Source organism: Lagenorhynchus albirostris, chromosome 21 (assembly GCF_949774975.1).
Source record: "Lagenorhynchus albirostris chromosome 21, mLagAlb1.1, whole genome shotgun sequence".
NCBI lineage: Eukaryota > Metazoa > Chordata > Mammalia > Artiodactyla > Delphinidae > Lagenorhynchus > Lagenorhynchus albirostris.
The window spans coordinates 6,054,462-6,075,781 of record NC_083115.1 but is presented as its reverse complement, the minus strand read 5'-3'; the positions used below and the strand labels follow the sequence as shown (position 1 = coordinate 6,075,781).

General features: G+C 52.0%; 1 protein-coding gene and 1 long non-coding RNA gene across 2 annotated transcripts in view; one reads left to right on the top strand and one right to left on the bottom strand.

The window, feature by feature from the left end:
* LOC132512607 (uncharacterized) overlaps positions 1 to 17,705 on the bottom strand; it is a 163,774-nt gene extending 146,069 nt beyond the window's left edge. Inside the window, exon 1 of the long non-coding RNA XR_009538239.1 lies at positions 17,038 to 17,705. This is a non-coding gene — a long non-coding RNA (uncharacterized LOC132512607). The remainder of the gene's footprint in view (positions 1 to 17,037) is intronic.
* On the top strand, positions 15,273 to 19,904 carry ZNF703 (zinc finger protein 703). The gene is made up of 2 exons (XM_060136342.1): positions 15,273 to 16,046; positions 17,053 to 19,904. Exons 1-2 carry the CDS (start codon positions 15,810 to 15,812, stop codon positions 18,577 to 18,579), a joined length of 1,764 nt encoding a protein of 587 aa, XP_059992325.1. The 5' UTR covers positions 15,273 to 15,809; the 3' UTR covers positions 18,580 to 19,904.
* Positions 19,905 to 21,320: the final 1,416 nt, after the last annotated feature.

The window sequence follows — 21,320 nt, the reverse complement described above, 5'->3', positions numbered from 1 at the left end:
TGTAGATGGACACTTAGGTCGCTTCCATATCTTAGCTATTGTGAATAGTGCTTCTGAGAACATTGGGGTGCATGTATATTTTCGAATTAGTGTTTTCATTTTCTTCAGATATACACCCAAGAGTGGAATTGCTGGATCATACAGTAATTCTATTAACAGTGAAATATTTTTTTTCACTGATGAATCATTTTATTCTATAATTTCAGAGTGGATACCTTCTAAAGCATAAAAGTCAGGGCGCAGAAGCCATAATGGAAATGATGGATAAATGTCTACATAATTTATCTGTATATATTTCACAAGCAAAGTCAAATGACAATAAACAGGTGTTGAGGAACATTTGTGCAAATACATGTGTAATAATAATATCAGGGCTGCCCTGGTGGTGCAGTGGTTAAGAATCCACCTGCCAATGCAGGGGACACGGGTTCAAGCCCTGGTCCAAGAAGATCCCACATACCGTGGAGCAACTAAGCCCGTGCGCCACAACTACTGAGCCTGCTCTTTAGAGCCCGTGAGCCACAACTGCTGAGCCCACGTGCCACAATTACCGAAGCCCACGCACCCAGAGCCCGTGCTCTGCAACAAGAGAAGCCACCACAATGAGAAGCCCGCGCACTGCAACGAAGAGTAGCCCCTGCTCATCACAACTAGAGAAAGCCCGCGTGCAGCAACGAAGACCCAACACAGCCAAAAATAAATAAACAAATTTGTTTTTTTAAAAAAATAATAATATTAATCTCAGCATTACTTAATGTAACAATAGAGCATTTGGAAAACACAGCCTATAAGAGGGACCAGACAAATAAATTTCCAGTACATAACAGTGAAATTTTTGTCAGAATGATTGTTGCTGAACTACTTGGTGAAGGGCAGTATGGTGTGGAGGTAGAGTCAAACAGCCTAGGACGCATTCCCAGTTCCACTGTTTGCCATCCATGGCCCTTGGAAAAGTCATTTAAAGGTTCTGTCGGGACTTCCCCAGTGGTCCAGTGGTTAAGACTCCACGCTCCCAGTGCAGGGGGCCCAGGTTCGATCCCTGGTCAGGGAACTAGATCCCACATGCACACTGCAACTAAGAGCCCAAATGCTGCAACAAAGATCCCACGTGCCACAACTAAGACCCGGTGCAGCCAAATAAATAAATAAATTGGTTTTTTTTAAGTTCTATTGCCTCAGTTTCCTCATCTGTAAAATGAGACAAAAACAGCCCCTACCTCATAAAGTTATCGTGAGGACTGAATGAGTTAATAACACATTTCATCTAATCATCTACATTATGCCATTATTTCAGGTCCAACAAAGAAAGAAGAAATGCTGCAAAATAATCTATGGTACAATGCTTCTTTAAAAAATCAATGTCAGATGTTAAAAATGAGAAAAAGAAAATGCATCTTAGAATTGATGAAATATGTCCATGCAAAACACTTAGAAGAGAGACTGCACAGTCCACGCTAAGTTAGCTACCGTTCTCGTCATTGAATTGCATTCTCGAAAGACCCGTATGATGGGCGAGTTAATCCTCGATTTTATAGATTAGGAAGCAGAGATTCTGAGAGATGCAGTAGCTGGCCAGGTTCACAGGGCAGTGAGCCCCCAGCAGGCATTTCAACCTGCCCTGGAGGTGCGCTAATCCACAGTTATTACAATAGCTGGCCCCCACCCACCAAGCTGCCAGGGAGTTGGGAGCTGGGTTTTGTTCTCAGTTGCATTAGCTTTCCGAAATCTAAGTTTTTCCCCCTCTGCTGTAATTACTCTGCTTCTTCCTCCCCCTTCCTCCTTTGTCCTTGGCTCTGATCTTGTTCCTTTTCTGCTAATGGCTTCAGGGTTTACTGTAACTGCATTTTGAATTGTAAGGGACCTCAAATCTTTTACGGATACAGGAGGGGTTCAAATAAGTATAAAGGTAAAAGTTAGTTTTTAAGGATGACACGCAGCAAGAAAAAGGGAGAGAGAAGATGCCCACGATCACACACAAAGGCATACAGGCTCAGCACCGACACCTCAAGAAAGCGCTCACAGCCCACCCTCCAATCCTACCGCTGAGGAACTGTGATGCATGCCGTGTATCCTCACAAGATGTAGAGCTCAGCTCGCCTCTGGAGCTAGGCTGTCTGCCACACCAGACTCTTTTTTCCCATGACCCAGCGAGACACTATGGGTCGGAGGGGGTAGACGGGACTTTGGGAGGATATGAGAGGGTGGTTAACTTTTCTAGGACATTCTCTGGCTCCGCTTGGTAACCGCCCCACCCAAGAAAAAGCATCTCTTTGAAAGAGTGTGAGTTTCTCACTTACTATTGCAATGAGTCTGAGGCAAGGGAGTGCATCCCATTAGCTCCAGTTGGAACCAATGTAAAAGGGTTATCGTTGTTTCTAATATCAGAAAGGGAGACTTCAGAAGATATTTCATTTGAAATTTTGTAGCGGTCTCCCCACAACCCTAGTGGCAGCTCAGGACCCATGGCTGTTAAGATCACAGAAAGATGCCACTCGCCATTTCTGCATCATTTCTCCAAGTAAGGAACCTTGATATGCTACCTCTCCTACCAAGCTTGTAATGCTCATGTTAAAAGACAATGAATACCCAAGTTCCCAAGGATTGACATCATCAAACTGAATGTAACTCAGTTTAATGTTGAAATTGTTAACCATCTTGGGCTAGTTAGTGTGGTATCTGAGAGATGTATTTCCTTTAAAATTTAAAATATCTGGTGGAGTTCCTGTGAGTTCTGGGCACCTTGGTGCAGGTCTAGCTAACTGGTAGCTCAAAATGGTTAACAGATAAAGAAAAAAAGAAAGATAATGAATAAAGCAAGGCATAGTATTGTACTGGGTTCTTCCCTCCCACGTAGGGAAGACACAAGCTGGCTAGAGGATTGTATTTATGAATATGCTTGGATTTTTCAGGATGGAGAGGTTTTTCTAGAACTTCTGTCCACTCTCCCACATGCCCTGAGACCTGTTTGAGTAGAGTGGTGAAGAAGCAAGTTTAAAAAATCATTGCTATGCGGCTGCTTCCCACTAGCTATCTACCTTACGTTTGGTAGTGTATATATGTCCATGCCTCTCTCTCGCTTTGTCACAGCTTACCCTTCCCCCTCCCCATATCCTCAAGTCCATTCTCTAGTAGGTCTGTGTCTTTATTCCTGTCTTACCCCTAGGTTCTTCATGACATTTTATTTTTCTTAAATTCCATATATATGTGTTTGGACACGGTATTTATCTTTCTCTTTCTGACTTACTTCACTCTGTTCTTACTTCACTTACTTCACTCTAGGTCTATCCACCTCATTACAAATAGCTCAATTTCGTTTCTTTTTATGCTATGATGATACATGTAAAAAAAAAAAATCATTGCATTAGGGCGCTTTGCCATGGGACACAGAGGGAGCACGCCATCCCTCGGTACCCCTGAATGGAGACTACTGTTCTTCCTCCAGGACGGAATAAAATGTACTCTAGGCTCTGATCCACCAGACAAAGAAAGATATATCAGCAAAGGAGGGGAAAGGTGAAGACTGGTGTTTGGCTCTCCTTTCACATACACACAGTTCATCTCTAAGGCTTCCGAAAAAGCAACCACGCACCAAATCCCTTCCAATGTCATCTGTATCCGAGCCTCCTGTGAGATAATCCTCATAATGGAATATTTAAGAAACAAGATATAAATCACCACCCTTTTTTCTCACCTGAAGATTTATTCTCCATAGGACGTATGGTGTATACGTCTGTCTACACACAGATGGTTGCAGGTGACTTTCTCAGCCGATGCCATCATGTTTTTAGGCTCTATATGTTTTTCAATATATGAACCTAATTTTTTCTGGGTGCAAAAACATAAATTTTAGAGATCAGAGCCCAGAAAATAGAGGCGCCCAGAGACATTTCCAAATTAAAACACACATCCGTCAGAAAAAACTTTTTTTGTCATTTGCAGCGAACAAAAATGCCTATTGTTAGGACATGCTCATAAATAACTTGATTTTGGCACATGCTTTCGTACCATACAGAAGATGAATAAATTATATGTGATTTACAACCTTTTTCATTTTTATTAGCACTGCTCTGAAGAGTTTATGTAAAGGACTTGCCAGAGCAGTTATGCCAAATGTTTTCAGGCGCTGGTATTGATATTACATAAATTAAGGTGTTTTAATTTGCATCTTTAATTAACTAAATACTGGCAGAAAAATAAAACACAGGGCAGCCCTGACTCATTGCCTCTATTAAACTGCTGACGTCTCCGAAAAGATGCTTTAAGTAATGCAATTCATTCAGAGAGGTGGAGGGAGGGGTATTAACACTCTTATTTGGCAAAATATACTGGGGTTTAAGAAACCAATGTCCTGCGTTGCTTGCAAGGTGGCTGTGGTGAGCACGCGGTGTTCTAAGGTCTGCATTTGTGTCCCTGAGGAAGGAGCTGACCGAGTACTTGAACTATGCATCCTGTCCAGGTCTGAGCTGAAGCCTGGAGAGAAGCCCAGCCCTACCACTGGGCGTGGGCAGGCTCCTGGGTGCAAAGCCTGGCACACCTGGGCCGGTTGCCTTTGTCACCCAGGGCTGTATGGCTGCCTGTCTCGGAAAAGACAAGCTGGTTGAATTAATCCAATCGTCTGATGGATCCCATATCAACATAATCATGTCCAAAAACCAAGGAGAGAAAGAGTCAAAAATCCTTCACTGGAATTAGCTGCTTCTGATTAATCCTTTCCATCAAACCTGGGACCCCCCCAACCCTGCCCCCCCCAAAAAAAATCCTAAAAAGATGTTCCAGCAGTGCCCTAATTCTTTCCCACAAGCCCTGGGTCCTGTCACCACCTCCTGAGACTTTTGTCTTCTTCTCCATTATAATTTATTACAGGATATTGAATATAGTCCCCTGTGCTATACGGTAGAACATTGTTGTTTATCTATTTTATATATAGTAGCGTGTATCTGTTAATCCCAAACTCCTAATTTATCCCTCTTCCACCCCCTCCCCCCTCTGGTAACCATAAATCTGTTTTTCTATGAGAGACTTTTTAAAAATTCACTCTTACCAGGGACAAAATAGCTTCTTTCTCATCCAAGTTCTTCCTTTCCCCTGCTTTCTGGAGCATTCTTGACTTTTGCTCTCCGTTTCTCCTCTCCTGGTAAGGCTTCATCTTCTATCATTTTCCCTCCAGACTTTCAGGGAGGAACAGCTCTAAAGAGAAAATTACAACTTCCACTGGTTGGCCAGAGGAGAGAGCCTGCTCCCCAAACACAGGTGAGAACACTCTATTTCTCTTCCCTAAACCCACAGGGAGTGAGCCCCCTGTACCAGCTTTCCTGTTGTCCCACGATTCCCAGGGTGTCTGGCTTTAATTCTCTACCGGGACTGGGAGGCATCATGTCAAGGGTGGACCTCTAGGGGCTCATAGATGCCTACTGAGCTGACCAGAGATGTCACCCAGGGAGAGGTGGGTCGGGGAATGGATTTTATGTTTCTCCTCTGTTCACACTGTCTCTGCACCTTCGTGCCCATGGTCCCTTCTGAGACAGCCCAATTGGAAGCAGTTCAGGGCAACCCAAGCCCCCTTGTCTAGACCTCAGGGTACTGTCATTATGCCATGTCCCTACCCCAGCGTTCTTCCTGGATGCTTTTCTTCCCTTGCTCCACGAGTAAAGGATGGACTCCAACGTTTTTTTTTTTTTTTTTTTTTGCGGTACGCGGGCCTCTCACTGTTGTGGCCTCTTCCGTTGCGGCGCACAGGCTCTGGACGCGCAGGCTCAGCGGCCATGGCTCACGGGCCCAGCCGCTCCACGGCATGTGAGATTTTCCTGGACTGGGGCACGAACCCATGTCCCCTGCATCGGCAGGCGGACTCTCAACCACTGCGCCACCAGGGAAGCCCTGGATTCCAACTTTTAATAAAGAAAATGCTGTCCTCCTTTGCCAACATCCTACCCCCTCCCTCATCACAACCCCTACCCCCAAATCGCACTTTCTTGTCCTCTCCCATCTTGCAGCTCCATCAGTTGTTTTAAAACAAAAACATGTCTCCTGTCATAAATAAGATTGTCATTATGCATTTTGAATGCAGTGGGGAAAAATTCACCTGGGGCCTGATGTGGAACAGGAATAAACATAATAAGGGGGCTTCCCTGGTGGCGCAATGGTTAAGAATCCGCCTGCCAATGCAGGGGACATGGGTTCGAGCCCTGGTCCGGGAAGATCCCACATGCCGCGAAGCAACTAAACCCATGTGCCACAACTGCTGAGCCTGCGCTCTAGAGCCTGCAAGCCACAACTACTGAGCCCCCATGCCACAACTACTGAAGCCCGCGTACCTAGAGCCCGTGCTCTGCAACAAGAGAAGCTACCGCAATAAAAAGCCTGAGCACAACGAAGACCCAACGCAGCCAAAAATAAATAAATAAATTTATTTTTTAAAAAACCCAAAACATAATAAGGAAAAGTACACCATCTTCTCGGCGTTTTTAACTACCGTAGCTTTTCTGGTTTGGATTGTTTGGGTTGTTTTCATTGTTACAGTTGTTTTTATCATTTGTTCGTTGATTCATTTATGTAAGGAAATTAATGAGAAACAAAGAGAGCCTGGCAGAAAGCGGTTGTGTTGAATGTATCAGGAAAGGCTTGGGTGATGTGGAAGGGGCGCCTCAGGACACCTGAGAAAGGTCTTCAAGATGTTAAGAATTCTACTTTAGACAGCCTGGAAAGTACGTTTATCCTGATTCCACGGCCCATCAAAACTCTGCCCAGGGGCTTCCCTGGTGGCGCAGTGGTTGGGAGTCCGCCTGCCGATGCAGGGGACATGGGTTCGTGCCCCGGTCCGGGAGGGTCCCACGTGCTGCAGAGCAGCTGGGCCCGTGAGCCATGGTCGCTGAGGCTGCGCGTCCGGAGCCTGTGCTCCGCAACGGGAGAGGCCACAGCAGTGAGAGGCCCGCGCACCGCCAAAAAAACAAAAACAAAAAAAAAATTCCGCCCAGTCCTGACTCTTCCCAGTGTCATAGGGTCAAGGTCACTAACAAAAGGTGAGCTTCCACTCCGTGGACCAAGGAGGCCCAGGCGTTGGCCTGAACTTGAGGAGACAAGAGGAGGGCTCATGCTGTGTGTCTTTGCAGCGAGAAGCTACAGGTGCCAAAACGCCTGCATTTTTTTTTTTCTTGGCGAATGGTCGATAAAGCAGAAAACTCTTATCATCTCAACCCTTGTTGAGAAATCACATATCCATGCCCTTTGAATTTTGCAGGTAATACCTATTCAAAAATACAAATATTAAAAGAAGAACAAAATAAAGACGACTGCCCCCGCCTTGGGTAGCACTCTGCTAACAACAATTACTGATGTCATGATCTGATGTCTTCCGATGCTTCACAGGCCTCATGCTGGAAATTCATGGTTAGGACTGGATATAAGCCTCCATGGACACGACAACATTTCATGCATTGTCTTTGGCACAAAACTTTGCCTTTTCATGAGCGTGAACAAAAAAGGTCTGGACAATCCAGAGTTCTTGTTAGGGTTCACTGACTGGGAAGTTTGCAATATTAAAATGTGGATTCATCAATATCGTGGCTTCTTTTAGGCCAGACCTAATATTCCCCTCCTTCTCCTCCTACTAAATGAGGGAGCAGCTGGGTATAGGAGGAGGAGGAAAGCAGGAGAAGCATGCACGTTTTCTGAACTCCAAAGATGGAAACAGAACCCCTTCTTGGTGAGCCTTTAAACCTCTCCAAATGAATGTGACTGGAAGTTCCTAGAGGTATCGCCCTTGTCTTCTTGCCCGAATCCCTCGGCTGAACTTCGAACTCACTCCAAGTCTATCCTACCTACTGTGTTAAAAGGGACTCGTTTAGGGGCTTCCCTGGTGGTGCAGTGGTTGAGAGTCCGCCTGCCGATGCAGGGGACACGGATTCGTGCCCCGGTCCGGGAAGATCGCACATGCCGCGGAGCGGCTGGGCCCGTGAGCCATGACCGCTGAGCCTGCGCGTCCGGAGCCTGTGCTCCGCAACGGGAGAGGCCACAACCGTGAGAGGCCCGCGTACCGCAAAAGAAAAAAAAAAAAAAAAGGGACTTGTTTTGAATGCATATAGCTTTGGGCCCTGCAATTCTACTCCTAGGAATTTACCCTATAGCTTTACTAGCACACGAGGAGAATGATATATATTATATATAGATATACACATAGATATACACATATACATATATATGGTTATTCACTGCAGGAGCAAAAACTAGAAACCATCTAAATGTCCACCAGCAGAGGACAGGTCAAATAAACTTGTGGCACATCCATGTAACGATGCTGTGAATCTGAAAAAATAAATAACTAAAATGCAGAAGCCCGTCATGCAATCTCCAAAATACATTAACTTAAAAAAAAAAAAAACCAAGTACAGAACAGTTTGTGTAGTATGTTGCCATTTGTGTATAAAAGGGAGAAAGAATATATATGTATTTGCAAGAATACAAATATACAAGAATACATATGTACAAAAGACCTCTGGAAGGATGGACAATAAACTCATAGCATTGATGCATTGGGGAGAGAAACTGGATGGCTAGAGGGACGTTTTGTCCACTGTACAGTCTCATAGTTTGGGAATTTGGCACCATGGGGATCACTTCATCATAAATAAATAAGTGCATTTCTCCCAAAAAATTAATCATAATTTAAATCACTTTTAAAGGGGTCTTATTATGCAAATCTCCACTCTGAATGGACCACTATACTTGGATAATTCCAGCCATCAGCTTGGTTGGGACCCCACCTCTCGGGTTTCCTTCTCCGAGCAGAGGCTGGCAGAGGGCCACGGAAATAAACACTCCTCGAAATTGTTCTGACATCTTGGAATTTGGTTTTATCAAATACAACCAGTGGTAATTGAGCCACTGCCTGAGCAGTTTTCCCCTTTTCTCTAATCGTATTTGTTGAAATGAATTTGGAGCTGCATATCCCGCTAGTCAGGAGCCCAGCCTAGGAAAGGGCATACTTTGGACAAGTTTAAAGGCCTATACACTGCCAGAAGTGGGGGCAGGGCAGGGGCGGGGCGTGGGTGTCAGAAGCAGGTACCTGCCCTGTGTAACTGAGATATTCACAGTTTGCCACCAAGATCTCCTGGGGGTCCAGTAGTTCCAGCTGGGGGATGCTCAGAACATGGGGGCAGGACAGCTGGGGAAGCCTGGTCCCTGCTTCCCTTTCAAGGACCTCCGCTCTGCTCTTGGACTCCCCTTATACCCAAATGAGAGATGGTGCACGAACACACCTAGAATGATTCATCCTGTCACCCAGAGGTGCTCAGTAAATGTGGTAGAATCTGAATTGAACTTGAAGCAAATTCTCTTATGAACAGTGAGCAACCGGTACAAACTCCTATGTATAAAATACATTAGCTACAAGGATATATTGTACAGCACAGGCAATATACCCAGTATTTTATAAGAACTTGGAATGGAGTGTAATCTATAAAAATATTGAGTCACTATGTTGTACACCTGAAACTAATATAATATTGTAAATCAACTATACCTCAATTTAAAAAATAATAAATAAAACAATTTTTTTAAAAAAAGAATAGTGGACAACTAAACTACAGGGTAATTAGCAAGATTTAAGTTAGAGCCTCCTGACTTTTTCTTTTAATCTGCAAAAGAAGCCCACAGATGCCCGAAGGAAAGGGCTGCCCCACCTTTTAGGAGCTGGGAATGTGCATGCCAGGGAGGTGGCCTGGACTGACCAACTCGCTCTGGTCCTTACATGCTCTGGGATCGCCTTGGGCCTGCACCTACCAAGTGGCCAATAAAGAGAAATTGAATAAATTCATTCAATCCAGTTCAATTAATTAAATGAATGTTCAGCTTACTTCCTTCTCTGCCTCAGTTTCCTCTCTACCATATTCTCATTCCTGGACACAAAAATAAAACACTGTTGCGAAGACCAGTATTCTGGAAGACAGTTGAAGTCATTTGCTTTTTTTTTGGCCATGCCATGCGGCATGTGAGATCTTAGCTCCCCGACCAGGGTTCGAACCCATGGCCCCTGCATTGGGAGCAAGGAGTCCTAACCTGACCACCAGGGAAGTCCCTGAAATCATTTGTTTTCAATGTCTCCTCCTGTGGGCCTCCCTCTCCCTCAGGCCTGCACTCAGTAGGTTGGCTCAGAAAAAGCTACTTGGATTCGAATCCCGGTTCTACCACTTTTGAGCTGTGAAACTTGGACAAGTTACTTAACCTCTCTGAGCCTCAGTGCCTCACCTATAAAAACAAGCATAGTCCCCACCTCATCTGTTTGTAGTGAGAACTGAGTGACTTATTCCAGGTAAAGAGCTCAGACAGGCTGGCACACTATAAGACTCCATAAATGTTATTATTACAGAGTAAAATACTCGCTGCTAATCACAGCTGAGGTGTGGGCAGATTACTAAAGTATAATTCCTCCCAGCGGTATTTGCAACTTAAAAGAGAGAAGAAACTTGAAGGCCCAAAGGAACAAAGTAGCCAAGGGTGACTGCCCAGGGCTAAGGTTGATGTCTGGGGCGGGGCAAATTGAGGGAGGAGAACTTCAAAAGCACACCTCCTCGCATCCCCCCTCCCTGCCAGCCCAGCCTATCTCCCCCTGGGCTGATAGGAGATAAACGAAACCACTTCTTCAAAGCACCCTGCTCAAGGACCAGGATCAAACACAGGGCTGGGAGATAAGCTTCAGCCTACATTTCCTTTGTCCATTCCTTCCCACCACTTCTCCAAAGGAAACTCAAGGGGGAGGAGAAGTAGTTAATTCCTCCCTCTTTTATCAAAGGGAGTTACCTCCCCATCTATAGGGCAATGGGGACGATGGGGCTGTGATAGGAGAACAAGGGAGAGAAGGAAGCCTCTTCTTGCTGCGCTGCCAGGTCTGCTGTGTGACTTACACTCCCCCAGAAGCTCTGGGAGCCCCAGTCTTTATCTGTCAAAAGGGATCAAAACACCTGCCCAAAATAACTCAGAAAAGTGTTGCGGGATGATGAACGCAAACGTGTATTTGGGAAAAGATCCTTTAACAGGCTCATATGGTTGACATTTTGAAAAATACGAAGTCATCCACCTTGAGTCTTTTTACTAATATGGTGAGGGGAGATAGAAAGAAATAACCCACTGTATGTAAAATTCTTATTCGTTCATCAACAAACTTTCACTGGGCGTGTATGGCACTCAGACTGCGTGTATTCATACCCCCATCTCGTACCAGCTGGGACTTGGGGCAGGGTACTTAACCTCTCCGTGCCTCCACTTCCTCCTCTGTGAAATGGGGTGACAATAGGACCTACTTCCTAGGGCTTCTGTGAGGATTAAATGAGAGAAATTGAGGGATTGCACAAAGCGCTTCCAACAGTGCTTGGCTGTCAGTGTTGGCTGCTGCGACGAAGATATTTAAACATCCCTCTAGGCAATAAGAATACAACGAGGATGAGGGCCATACAGAAGCACCCACAGTCCAGCAGGAGAATGGACAACTAAATAAACAATGGCAGATGCCCTGTGATGAGCGTAAGAACATAATCGGAGCTGTGAGAACACAGAAGAGGGGGCTACCAGAGCGGGCTCCCTGGCAAGGCTGGTCCTTCTTGCTTTGCCTGTTTGTTCCCACTGTTCCTTGGGCCCCTCTGGTCTTCTCATGCCCAGGGCTGTGTCTGAAGCCTGGGGATGGGGCAGACAGAGGCAGTGTTGAATCAGGGCTCCTGGCCAAGGCAGTAGTTGCCAGTGGCTGAAAGATATTAAGCGCCAGGGAGGAAAACCAAGTCCCCTGTGAGGCCGACATTTCAGAATTCTTACAGCTTGTAAAAAAAAAAAAAAAATGTAAATAGTTACCCAGTGAGCTATTATTTCCTGTTGTTGCCATTAGGGCTTCAGTGTCATGAAGAGAGAGGCCGTGATTCGGGCAATTCCACCTTGGTGAGGATGGAAAACTCCACATTAATCCCACACGACACACCTCCCACCTCTCCTCCCAACCTGACTCAGGCGTTTTTTTCCTGGGTGGTGAGTTTTATGTAAATTGAAATCATGAAAAAAAATCTATAAATATTCAGAATTTCCTAAAGGATTTTCTTGATGGCTTTTGAGAAGCATTTATTTTTTTAAAGACTCCTTTGACTGGAGGCTGGGGGAGGGGTACCCTCATTTGGGTAGGATGCTGGCCCGACTCGGGTGTTCGAATGGGTTCCCAGCGCTGGGAGCGTCCGGATCCAGATGTGCAGTGACTGTTCTCCAAAGCAATCGCCCCACAGATGCCAACGATGCTGCTGGTCACAGCCATCACTGACCTGGGACTTTCTTTGTACCAAGCACTAGTTGTGTGACATGCCTTGTCTGTTTTGGGCCTCCCAACTCTGAGGTGACCGCTCTTAGGTTTTATACCTGAGGTTTCCGAAGCTTAGGGAGGTTTCCTTGCCCGGGACCACCGCGGTAATGTAGATCAGAGGTCTGGTTCCCAGAAACCTGACTCCAAGGGACCGCTCTGTCACCCACTGGTCACTGGCCTTTGGGTAAGTGACTAACCTCTCCACGCTAGAAATGGGAAGGATAAAGGTACCTGAAACGTATCAAGAGCCTGACACATAGAACTGTAATTCTTCACCTCATTGGCTGGGGGCATTCTCAAGCAGCCCCACCCCATCCTACTGTCATGGTGCCCCTCCCTCTCAGGGCAATCTGGGAAGGGTCCCTTAGCCACAGGACTGCCACTTTTCTGCAGAGGAAGGACTTGGGCCCTGTACAACACTGTCTTGTGTGGCATTTTCAACCACACCTCATCAACCTCAATAAACACCGCCCAACTGAAAACTTCTTCAGCCTTATTCTCTCCCAGGTGACAAGACATTCCTTTGAAAACGGACTTGCTTTAGGCCACTAGGGCCCCATTTAGGACTCTACAGAGGGTAACATTTCAGCTAAGTGAATGTCAAGTACGGATTGTAATAATCGTCTAGTACCTTTTAATTAGGCCTCTGGCCTGGCTGAGTATGGTCTTCCATATTCCCTCCTAAGGCGATTGGATGGATCCAGCCAAAGGGTTCCTGCTTTCCTCATCAGCACCCGAAAGGGAAGCATGGCCCTATTCCTTTGCTAGCACTTTCCAGGAGTGGGGAAGTAGGTCTGGTCTCCCCCTAAGTGCTGTCTGGCACCCCCATTCCTAGTGATTAGCTGTGAGCTTAGGGAATGGGGTTTCTTAAGGACAATATATGATTACCTGGGCAAACTCTCCACCCTCCATCCCGAGCCTGGTCACCCTGTCCTCACCTCCTCTGCTCTCCCTTCCTTTCATTCATTCCTTACCTCCTTCTTCTTTCCTCCCCAAATAGAGAGTAAATATTTTATCTCCCTCCGTTCTCCCCTCTCTTTCTGCTGCCTCCCACCCCCCTAGATTCCTTCCAAATTCCTAAATGCCTTTGTCTCTCGCCCCTCCCCTTTGTTCCCAACTGATTCCCCATTAATCATCCCTAACACACATCTGCTGGGGTCCTAGCAGGAGTTCTTGGCTGGCACTCACAGCTGGGCTGGTTACGATCATCAAGAAGGGGTCTTTCATCTTTTCCTGTCTCCTAGGGCTCCCCCCCTTCCCAGCTTCTCCTCCTCCAAGATTGCCTACAAAGGCCCACCTTCTTCCATTCTGGAAGGTTCTGCCCTCTCTCTGCAGAGCAATCTCCCAAAGGCCAAATGGCCTCATAGGCTGAAGCAGCCCTGAAGTGGATGTTTAAACTTGGTGTTGGCAGTAGCAAGGATGTCAGAGGGCTCAGAGGCTGGCATGAGAAGGGGGGGTGGGCCGGGTGTAGGGACCACCACAATAAAATAAGTGAGGTCCCCCCTCCTTCTTGTAACCCTCTTGCTGCAGTATGGAATACATCACCCAGTCAGGGCATCCCTTGGCATTCGTGGTAACCTAATTTTACCAGGATTAAAACTGGGGCAGGGAAAGCTTGTGTAATTTCTCAGAGGTCTATGCATACTGTCCAAAAACCAGATGGATCCAGGAAGTACATTCAGTTTAGTGTGTAATTGACGTGGTGCTGGCTGCCTTCTTTACTGAGCATGATAAAGATTGCCATTTGTTATTTCTGTGATACTTGTTTCTTTCCATTGGAAGAACCCCTTTGAAATCATCTGTCCCTGTCTTGGGATCTCATGTGATCTCAAGGCGTTGATCAACGAGCAGCAGAGTCCTAGAGCAATACGCCCCGAGTGACAGGCCTGACAATCGGAGTGATGGATTCGGGCTGGGAAAGCGGTACTCGAAGCGAGGCAGTGACACCAGCGCGCCTCCGCTGGCCGCCGAGAGCAAGGAGAAGTGGTCTCCCCAGAGGCCGGTACACAAAGGGCCAGCTTCACCTTCTGATCGGCGGACCAGGACCTTTAATGTCCGGACAAGGACTATGTGAAACCTCTGCCCGGTGCGAGGCGGTCAATGCATACTTCATCCAAAAGGCACGGGAGGGAGGGGATAGGGTGAAGGAGGATACTGTTATTTTTAATAAAAAGTTTTTAATTCCGAAATTCCCCTGGCAAAACCTAGTGCATTTTCCCCCGCGAGAAAAAAAGGATGGGGGTAGGGTAGACGCATCTCTGGAGTTTGCATCGACGTGCAGCACTTACAGCGATTCCTCCCTCCTCGGGGATGCTGACCTCTCCATGGTCTCCACCCGACCCCCAATAGCAGCTAGGCCGGGTGCAGTGAGAGAATTTTACGCCTCTAAGCAGAACACCGTAAGAAACCTGAAACATACCAAACATCTAAACTATAAATCAGTGCGCAGGCACCTCGCGCCCGGCGCATCCGGGAGGGGCGCACCGCCTAGGGAACCGCGGCTTATTGCGACCATCTCACCCCGGAAGGGACACCTCAAACTTGCAGGCTTTAGACCCGACTGGCTCAAAGTTGTTGGAGCGGTTTACGCCGCGTCCCGAGAACCGTGGCTGCCTCCGAGGCTCGGGCGCTTCCAAGTGAGGACACCCGGGAGAAGCCAATTAGGGGAAGAGAGCTGGACCCGAGCAGAGCCGGGACTGAGCCCGAGCAGAGCCCGAGCAGGACCAGAGCAGAGCTGGGGCTCCGGAGGCGCGGCCCGCCCCTAGGCTGCCTCCCGGAAAGGCTTGGACTTGGCAGTGCCGGAGCCGGCGCCAGGAACTCCTACCCCACCCCCAGCCCACCCCGCCCCACCCCAATCCATCCCACCCCACCCCACCCCACCCCAGACACACACGGCCTGTGGGTGACTGCCCCCGCCAGCACCACCCCTCGGCGGTGCGAAGCGAGAGAGGGCAGAGCTACAGGAAAGCCAGCGGAGGATAGGGAGCAGAGCCCAGGGCCCCGGAGAAGCCCCGTCCTCTCTGGGACCCCCGGGGCAGAGGCAGCCCAGTTGGGGGGAGGGGAGGAATACGGCGGGTGGTAAAGGCCGAGGCGGCGGGTTCGCGGGCGAGGCCCCTTTAAGGCTCTCCCCTCCCACCGGCGGCGCAGGCCTCCGCCCGCCGCTCTCCCCGCCCCGGGGTCCCGGCGAGAGCTGCGATTGGGCGGGTGCGGCGATCCCTTTGAAGTGTAGCTGCCGATCGCGGCTATTTGACGTGCGGCTCGCGAAAGGCGAAGGTTTTTGTGTTGCTCGCCGGGGCTAGCGGCGGCGGCGGCGGCGACGTCGTCGTCGTTGGAGGAGGGGTGGAGGCGCAGCGACTGCTGCACCGCGCTCGGCGCTGCGGAGCGAGCCCACCCGCCCCGGAGCGAGCCCACCCGCCCCGGGAGCTCGCCTCCCGGTGGTCCCCCTCCCTCCCCGCCCCCCCTGTGGCGCTGCCTCCTCCAAATGAGCGATTCGCCCGCTGGATCTAACTCAAGGACACCCGAAAGCAGCGGCAGCGGCGGCGGCGGGAAGAGGCCGGCAGTGCCGGCGGCGGTGTCCCTCTTGCCTCCGGCGGATCCCCTGCGCCAGGCGAACCGGCTCCCTATCAGGGTCCTGAAGATGCTGAGCGCTCACACCGGCCACCTCCTGCACCCGGAGTACCTGCAGCCGCTGTCCTCCACTCCCGTCAGCCCCATTGAGGTCAGTCCCCTGGTCGCTAACCGCCCTGCGCCGGCCCCATTCCGCCCACCACTGCCGGGCCCACGGCCCTGCTCCCTGCGCCCCGGGGCTCGGTGCGACGCTCAGATCCGGCCACACTGGCGGACGGAGTGAGGAGGGACGGAGAACAGAGGGGTTAGAGCCCACCCGGTTCTCCCCAGGCTTCTCCGGGAAAGGTTCCCTCCCACACTCGCCCTTCGGAGCTACGTGTTTTCTCTCGGATTGGGTTTGCTCTTGGAGTCTCCCCTGGGTCCTTTACTTCTCCTGGGCACCCAGTGTCCAGGCCAGAGATGAGCTCTCCTGGGCCTTTTCCGCCCGCCCCCACCCCCACCCCTCCACCCGGGTTTGTTCTCTCTGAAGCCCGATCGCCCCCGTCCCACGCCGCCTCTGTCCGATCCGGTTAGAGTGCACTACGCCCAGGCACTCCCGACCCCAGGTCTTTCTTCCTCCCACTTGCCTGGGTGCCCTCCCCGGGAGGGAGGGGCTACGAAGAGAGCGCCAACGGCAGCCCTGGCTTCAGAACGCGCTTCTCCCGGCTCCTACCCCGCGGCGCCACCGCCAGAAACCCGTCCCAAGCGAAGTTACCCAAACTGAAGGAATAAGTTTTAACCCGGGCCTAGAGGCGGGGAGATGAGAGGGCAGGAGTCGAGTCACAGCCCCTCCCCCAGCCCCGAATCCAGAGAGGTCACCTTCTCCCGCGGTGGCCTTTGGTGGACTACTTCCACTGCCCATTCCCTGGGGCCTACGGCGCACTCCGGAACCCGGTGGAGCGAGGGATCCCACCGACGGGCAGTGTGAGCGCAGTTCCGCCCAGCTGCCCCGCCCGCCCGCCAGGCCCTCGCAGACCCTCTCCCCGAGGCCCTCCCGCCCCGTCGCGCCGCCTTGCGTGCTCCCCGCGCCCACCCCCCTCCCCTGGCGCCCCGCTCGCTCGCTCCGTGGGTCTCTGGTCTCACCCCCGTCTCCCTTCCCTTACCACTGTCTCCCACAGCTGGACGCCAAGAAGAGTCCTTTGGCGTTGCTGGCCCAGACTTGCTCGCAGATCGGCAAGCCGGACCCGCCGCCCTCGTCCAAGCTCAACTCGGTAGCGGCGGCCAACGGGCTGGGAGCGGAGAAGGACCCTGGCCGCTCGGCCTCGGGCGCCGCCTCCGCGTCTGCGGCGCTCAAGCAGCTGGGGGACTCCCCGGCCGAGGACAAGTCCAGCTTCAAGCCCTACTCCAAGGGCTCCGGAGGCGGCGACTCTCGCAAAGACAGCGGCTCCTCCTCCGTGTCCTCCACCTCCTCCTCCTCCTCCTTGTCCCCGGGAGACAAGGCGGGCTTCAGGGTCCCTAGCGCCGCCTGCACGCCCTTTCCCCCGCATGGAGCGCCGGTCTCGGCGTCGTCGTCCTCGTCCTCCCCCGGCGGCTCCCGGGGCGGCTCCCCGCACCACTCTGACTGCAAGACCGGCGGCGGGGGCGCCGGCGGGGAGCTGGACAAGAAAGACCAGGAGCCCAAGCCCAGCCCGGAGCCCGCGGCCGTGAGCCGAGGCAGCGGTGGGGAGCCGGGTGCGCATGGCGGCGCCGAGGCCGGGGCCTCCGGGCGCAAGTCGGAGCCGCCCTCCGCGCTGGTGGGGGCCGGCCACGTGGCGCCGGTGTCGCCCTACAAGCCGGGCCACTCGGTGTTCCCGCTGCCACCCTCCAGCATCGGCTACCACGGCTCCATTGTGGGCGCCTACGCCGGCTACCCGTCTCAGTTCGTGCCTGGCCTGGATCCGAGCAAGTCTGGCCTCGTGGGAGGCCAGCTGTCGGGGGGCCTGGGCCTGCCCCCGGGCAAGCCCCCCAGCTCCAGCCCGCTCACCGGGGCCTCCCCGCCGTCCTTCCTGCAGGGATTATGCCGCGACCCCTACTGCCTGGGAGGTTACCACGGCGCCTCGCACCTCGGCGGCTCCAGCTGCTCCACCTGCAGCGCGCACGACCCAGCTGCGCCTGGCCTGAAGGCGGGGGGCTACCCGCTGGTGTACCCCGGGCACCCGCTGCAGCCCGCCGCGCTCTCGTCCAGCGCCGCCCAGGCCGCGCTCCCCGGCCACCCGCTCTACACCTACGGCTTCATGCTGCAGAACGAACCGCTGCCGCACAGCTGCAACTGGGTGGCGGCCAGCGGGCCGTGCGACAAGCGCTTCGCCACCTCGGAGGAGCTGCTCAGCCACCTACGGACTCACACGGCCCTGCCCGGCGCCGAGAAACTTCTGGCCGCCTATCCGGGGGCCTCGGGCCTGGGCAGCGCCGCCGCGGCCGCTGCGGCCGCCGCCTCTTGCCATCTGCACCTCCCCCCGCCGACCGCCCCCGGCAGCCCCGGGTCGCTGTCCTTGCGGAGTCCACACACTTTGGGCCTAAGCCGGTACCACCCTTACGGCAAGAGCCACTTATCCACAGCCGGGGGCCTGGCCGTGCCGTCCCTCCCCACAGCCGGACCCTACTACTCACCATACGCGCTGTACGGACAGAGACTGGCCTCAGCCTCCGCGCTCGGATACCAGTAACTACAGCCCTGCTTCCCTCCCCAGCCTCCTCTCCTCCCCGCCGCCGCCTCCCTTCCCCACCCGCCTCCGCTGCCTCCTCCACCACTGCTTGTCCCTGCCGGACCCCCGCCCAGACCCCCCCCTCACCGGACTGTGTATTTATTTACTGTAATGTTAGCTTACAAGCTGGGAATATAAGTGCATTAACGGCCCACACGAGTCAATGGTATGCAAAGAGTCTGTTCCCCCCCAAATAATAATATTAATCACACAGGTAACTACATGTCCCCCTTCCCTCTTCCTTTCTCTTCCATTTTTTTCTTTTACTTAGATGTAAGTTTCCGGTTTTTTTTTTCCCTTTTGCGCTTTTTTTTTTTTTTGATTGGTTTGGTTTTATGGGGAGGAGGGGGAGTTGGGGGTTCTTTTTGTTTTCCCTTCCTGGGGAGTTTCTTGCATGCTTCTTAACTGTTCAAACTACACTTCCTCCTTCTCTTCTCCCCTCCTTTCCCCTTCATTCCTTCTTGTTTCCATCCATTTGAGGTTCTGTTTTTTTCCTTTGTACGAGTAACAGAGAGGAGGTATTTTTTGTAAGGCATTTGGGGGTGCAGGGAGCAGCCTTGGGAGCTAGAGGTCTTGCCCTCTTATGGACCTGGAACTTTGCTCTGTGACCCCTGACCTGCCACTCTCTCTCCCTAGGCTCCTTGGTCTGCGCCCTGGCCCCCCAAATTAGAGCCTTGCTCCCCGATCTTGCTCTGAGGACGGGTCAGTGGCCGGAGAGGCGCCTCCAACAGAGCCTTTCTCCTCCCAGACTCTTCCAGGCCCCAGACACCGGGTGGTCACACTGCCTGATGGTGAGGGGCCCGCAGGGCTCACTTCACTGAAGCAAAAGTTCTAGAAGGCCCTGCTGGCATGGAACTTTGCTCTTTATAGTTTGCAAAGTGCTTTTATAGTCATTGTTTTTCTCTAGCTATTGTGGCTGTGGTCCCTGTCCTGGCGATGGGGGCTGGGTGGGTGATTCTTGCTAGATCCTTCCAAAGCAGACCAGTGGTGGTATCAGCTGGCAGCACAGCCTTGTTAGCACCATTGGGGGAGTTAGGGAGCACACGGATCACAGCAACCCCGGTGGCCCCCTCCCAGGCCTGACCCTAGAGTCCCCAAAGTTGGCCGTGGGCTCCCTCAGTTACTGGGATTGAAGGCTCGGCCCCGGGGTCTTCACCCAACACCCTCCCTCCCTCCCTCCCGGCCTTATGCAGCTGCGCAAGGGCTGCGGGGCCTGTTTGGGATGAATAGAGCTCTCCCTTGGTAAGACTTATTTTGTTAATAAATGGAGTACTTGGCTATATTCACACCGTGGTGTGTTTCTCTCTTGCCTGCCCCACTGACCCACTTCCAGACGCCTAAGCAGATGCCCTTCTTTTGTTCTTGTTTAAAACACCTTATGGTTTCCTTCTCAGATTTCCGTTCAAGGACGAGTTTAATGCCTTTCCTCAAGAAAGCAGGGGAGAAGAAAACAAAACTTCTGCCAACGCGTTACAAATAACATAAAACGGCCCCTTTTTTTCCAACTTGGTTATTTAGCTCCCAGCCTCACTTCGAAGGCCTTGACATTTCCTGGGGACAGGGTGGAGGGAGTGTGTAAATGTGGATTTTCCTCTGGGCCTAGATTCGAGGTCCAGGGGCCGAGAAGGGAACCAAGCAGGCCCCAAGACCAAGAGACTCGGCAGCGCCGCCCCGGAGCCCTGCGGGCGAGCAAAGACGACGTGCCTCTGGCGCCACCAAGTGGCGGAAAGGCGAACGACTGTCGCCAGCCCCGACCGCGCCTTCCGCGCTTCGCACTCCAAATGGGGAGGATTTCCTCTCCCTGACGGTGCCTTTTATACACCTTGAAGCTGAAGGGTAAATGCACCTGTTGAGAAGAGTGCTTCTCAAGGCTTGGGGACTCCCCAAGGCCAGCTCTGGATTGTGGACCCCAGTCGTCCGCGCTCCCAGAGACTTCTCTGAGCGGGGTTTGGGTTTTGTGGAGAAGGCGCGGCGATTACTCGGGACCTGGAAGCCACACTCGGTGCCCGTTTTCTTGAGCTCGCACGATTGACACCGGCTTCTGCATCCTCGGGCAGGCCAGAGTTGGGGTGCCGTTTATCGAGATGGTGGGAGAGGGCCGGGTCACCTCCCCACTGCCCGGGGAGTCCGAGGGCCGGAGGAGAGGGCCGTGCGGGCCCGGGGCCTGTGCGTCCTCCCCGGGCTAGGGGCGCCGCTCCCCCCACGAGGCTGGCGCCGCTCATGTTCCGGCTGCAGGACGCCCGGTGCCCACCTCTCGGGGTGCGGCGGGCCAGGGCGCGCGGGGCCACCCGATGGGCGCACTGCAAAATGCCTGCCTCGCCCCCTCCTGGCCGTGCTCCTCTGCGTCGGCGCCGCGCAGCTTTGGGAGATGCTGCTGTTGCAGTTCGCGTTGTTTTGCTTTACTTTCTCCGTGAGGAATGCGACTTGGGGGCAGCTCCCGCTCCGCAAACTGTGTGCTTCTGAAATGTCCCTAGACCCAGAGGTCAAGTGCGGAAGGGGGCGGGAGGGATGCTGCGCTCTCTGCGCTCTCTGCCCTCGCTGTCTCAGCCCACAGCCGTCCCCAAACTCCTTCAGAGACTCACAGGGTGGTCTCGGCCTCCGGCATCATGACCTCGGGATTTGACAGAACCTCAACATACGATGTTTCTGCGGGGGGGTTGGTTTGGGGTTTGCGGGGGTCGCCCCTATATCTTTGTTTCTGG

Excerpts from the sequence above, each read along its gene's own strand:
- ZNF703 (XM_060136342.1), top strand. The coding sequence starts at position 15,810 with ATGAGCGATTCGCCCGCTGGATCTAACTCAAGGACACCCGAAAGCAGC. Across the intron at positions 16,047-17,052 it reads CTCCCGTCAGCCCCATTGAG|CTGGACGCCAAGAAGAGTCC; the intron begins GTCAGTCCCCTG and ends TGTCTCCCACAG.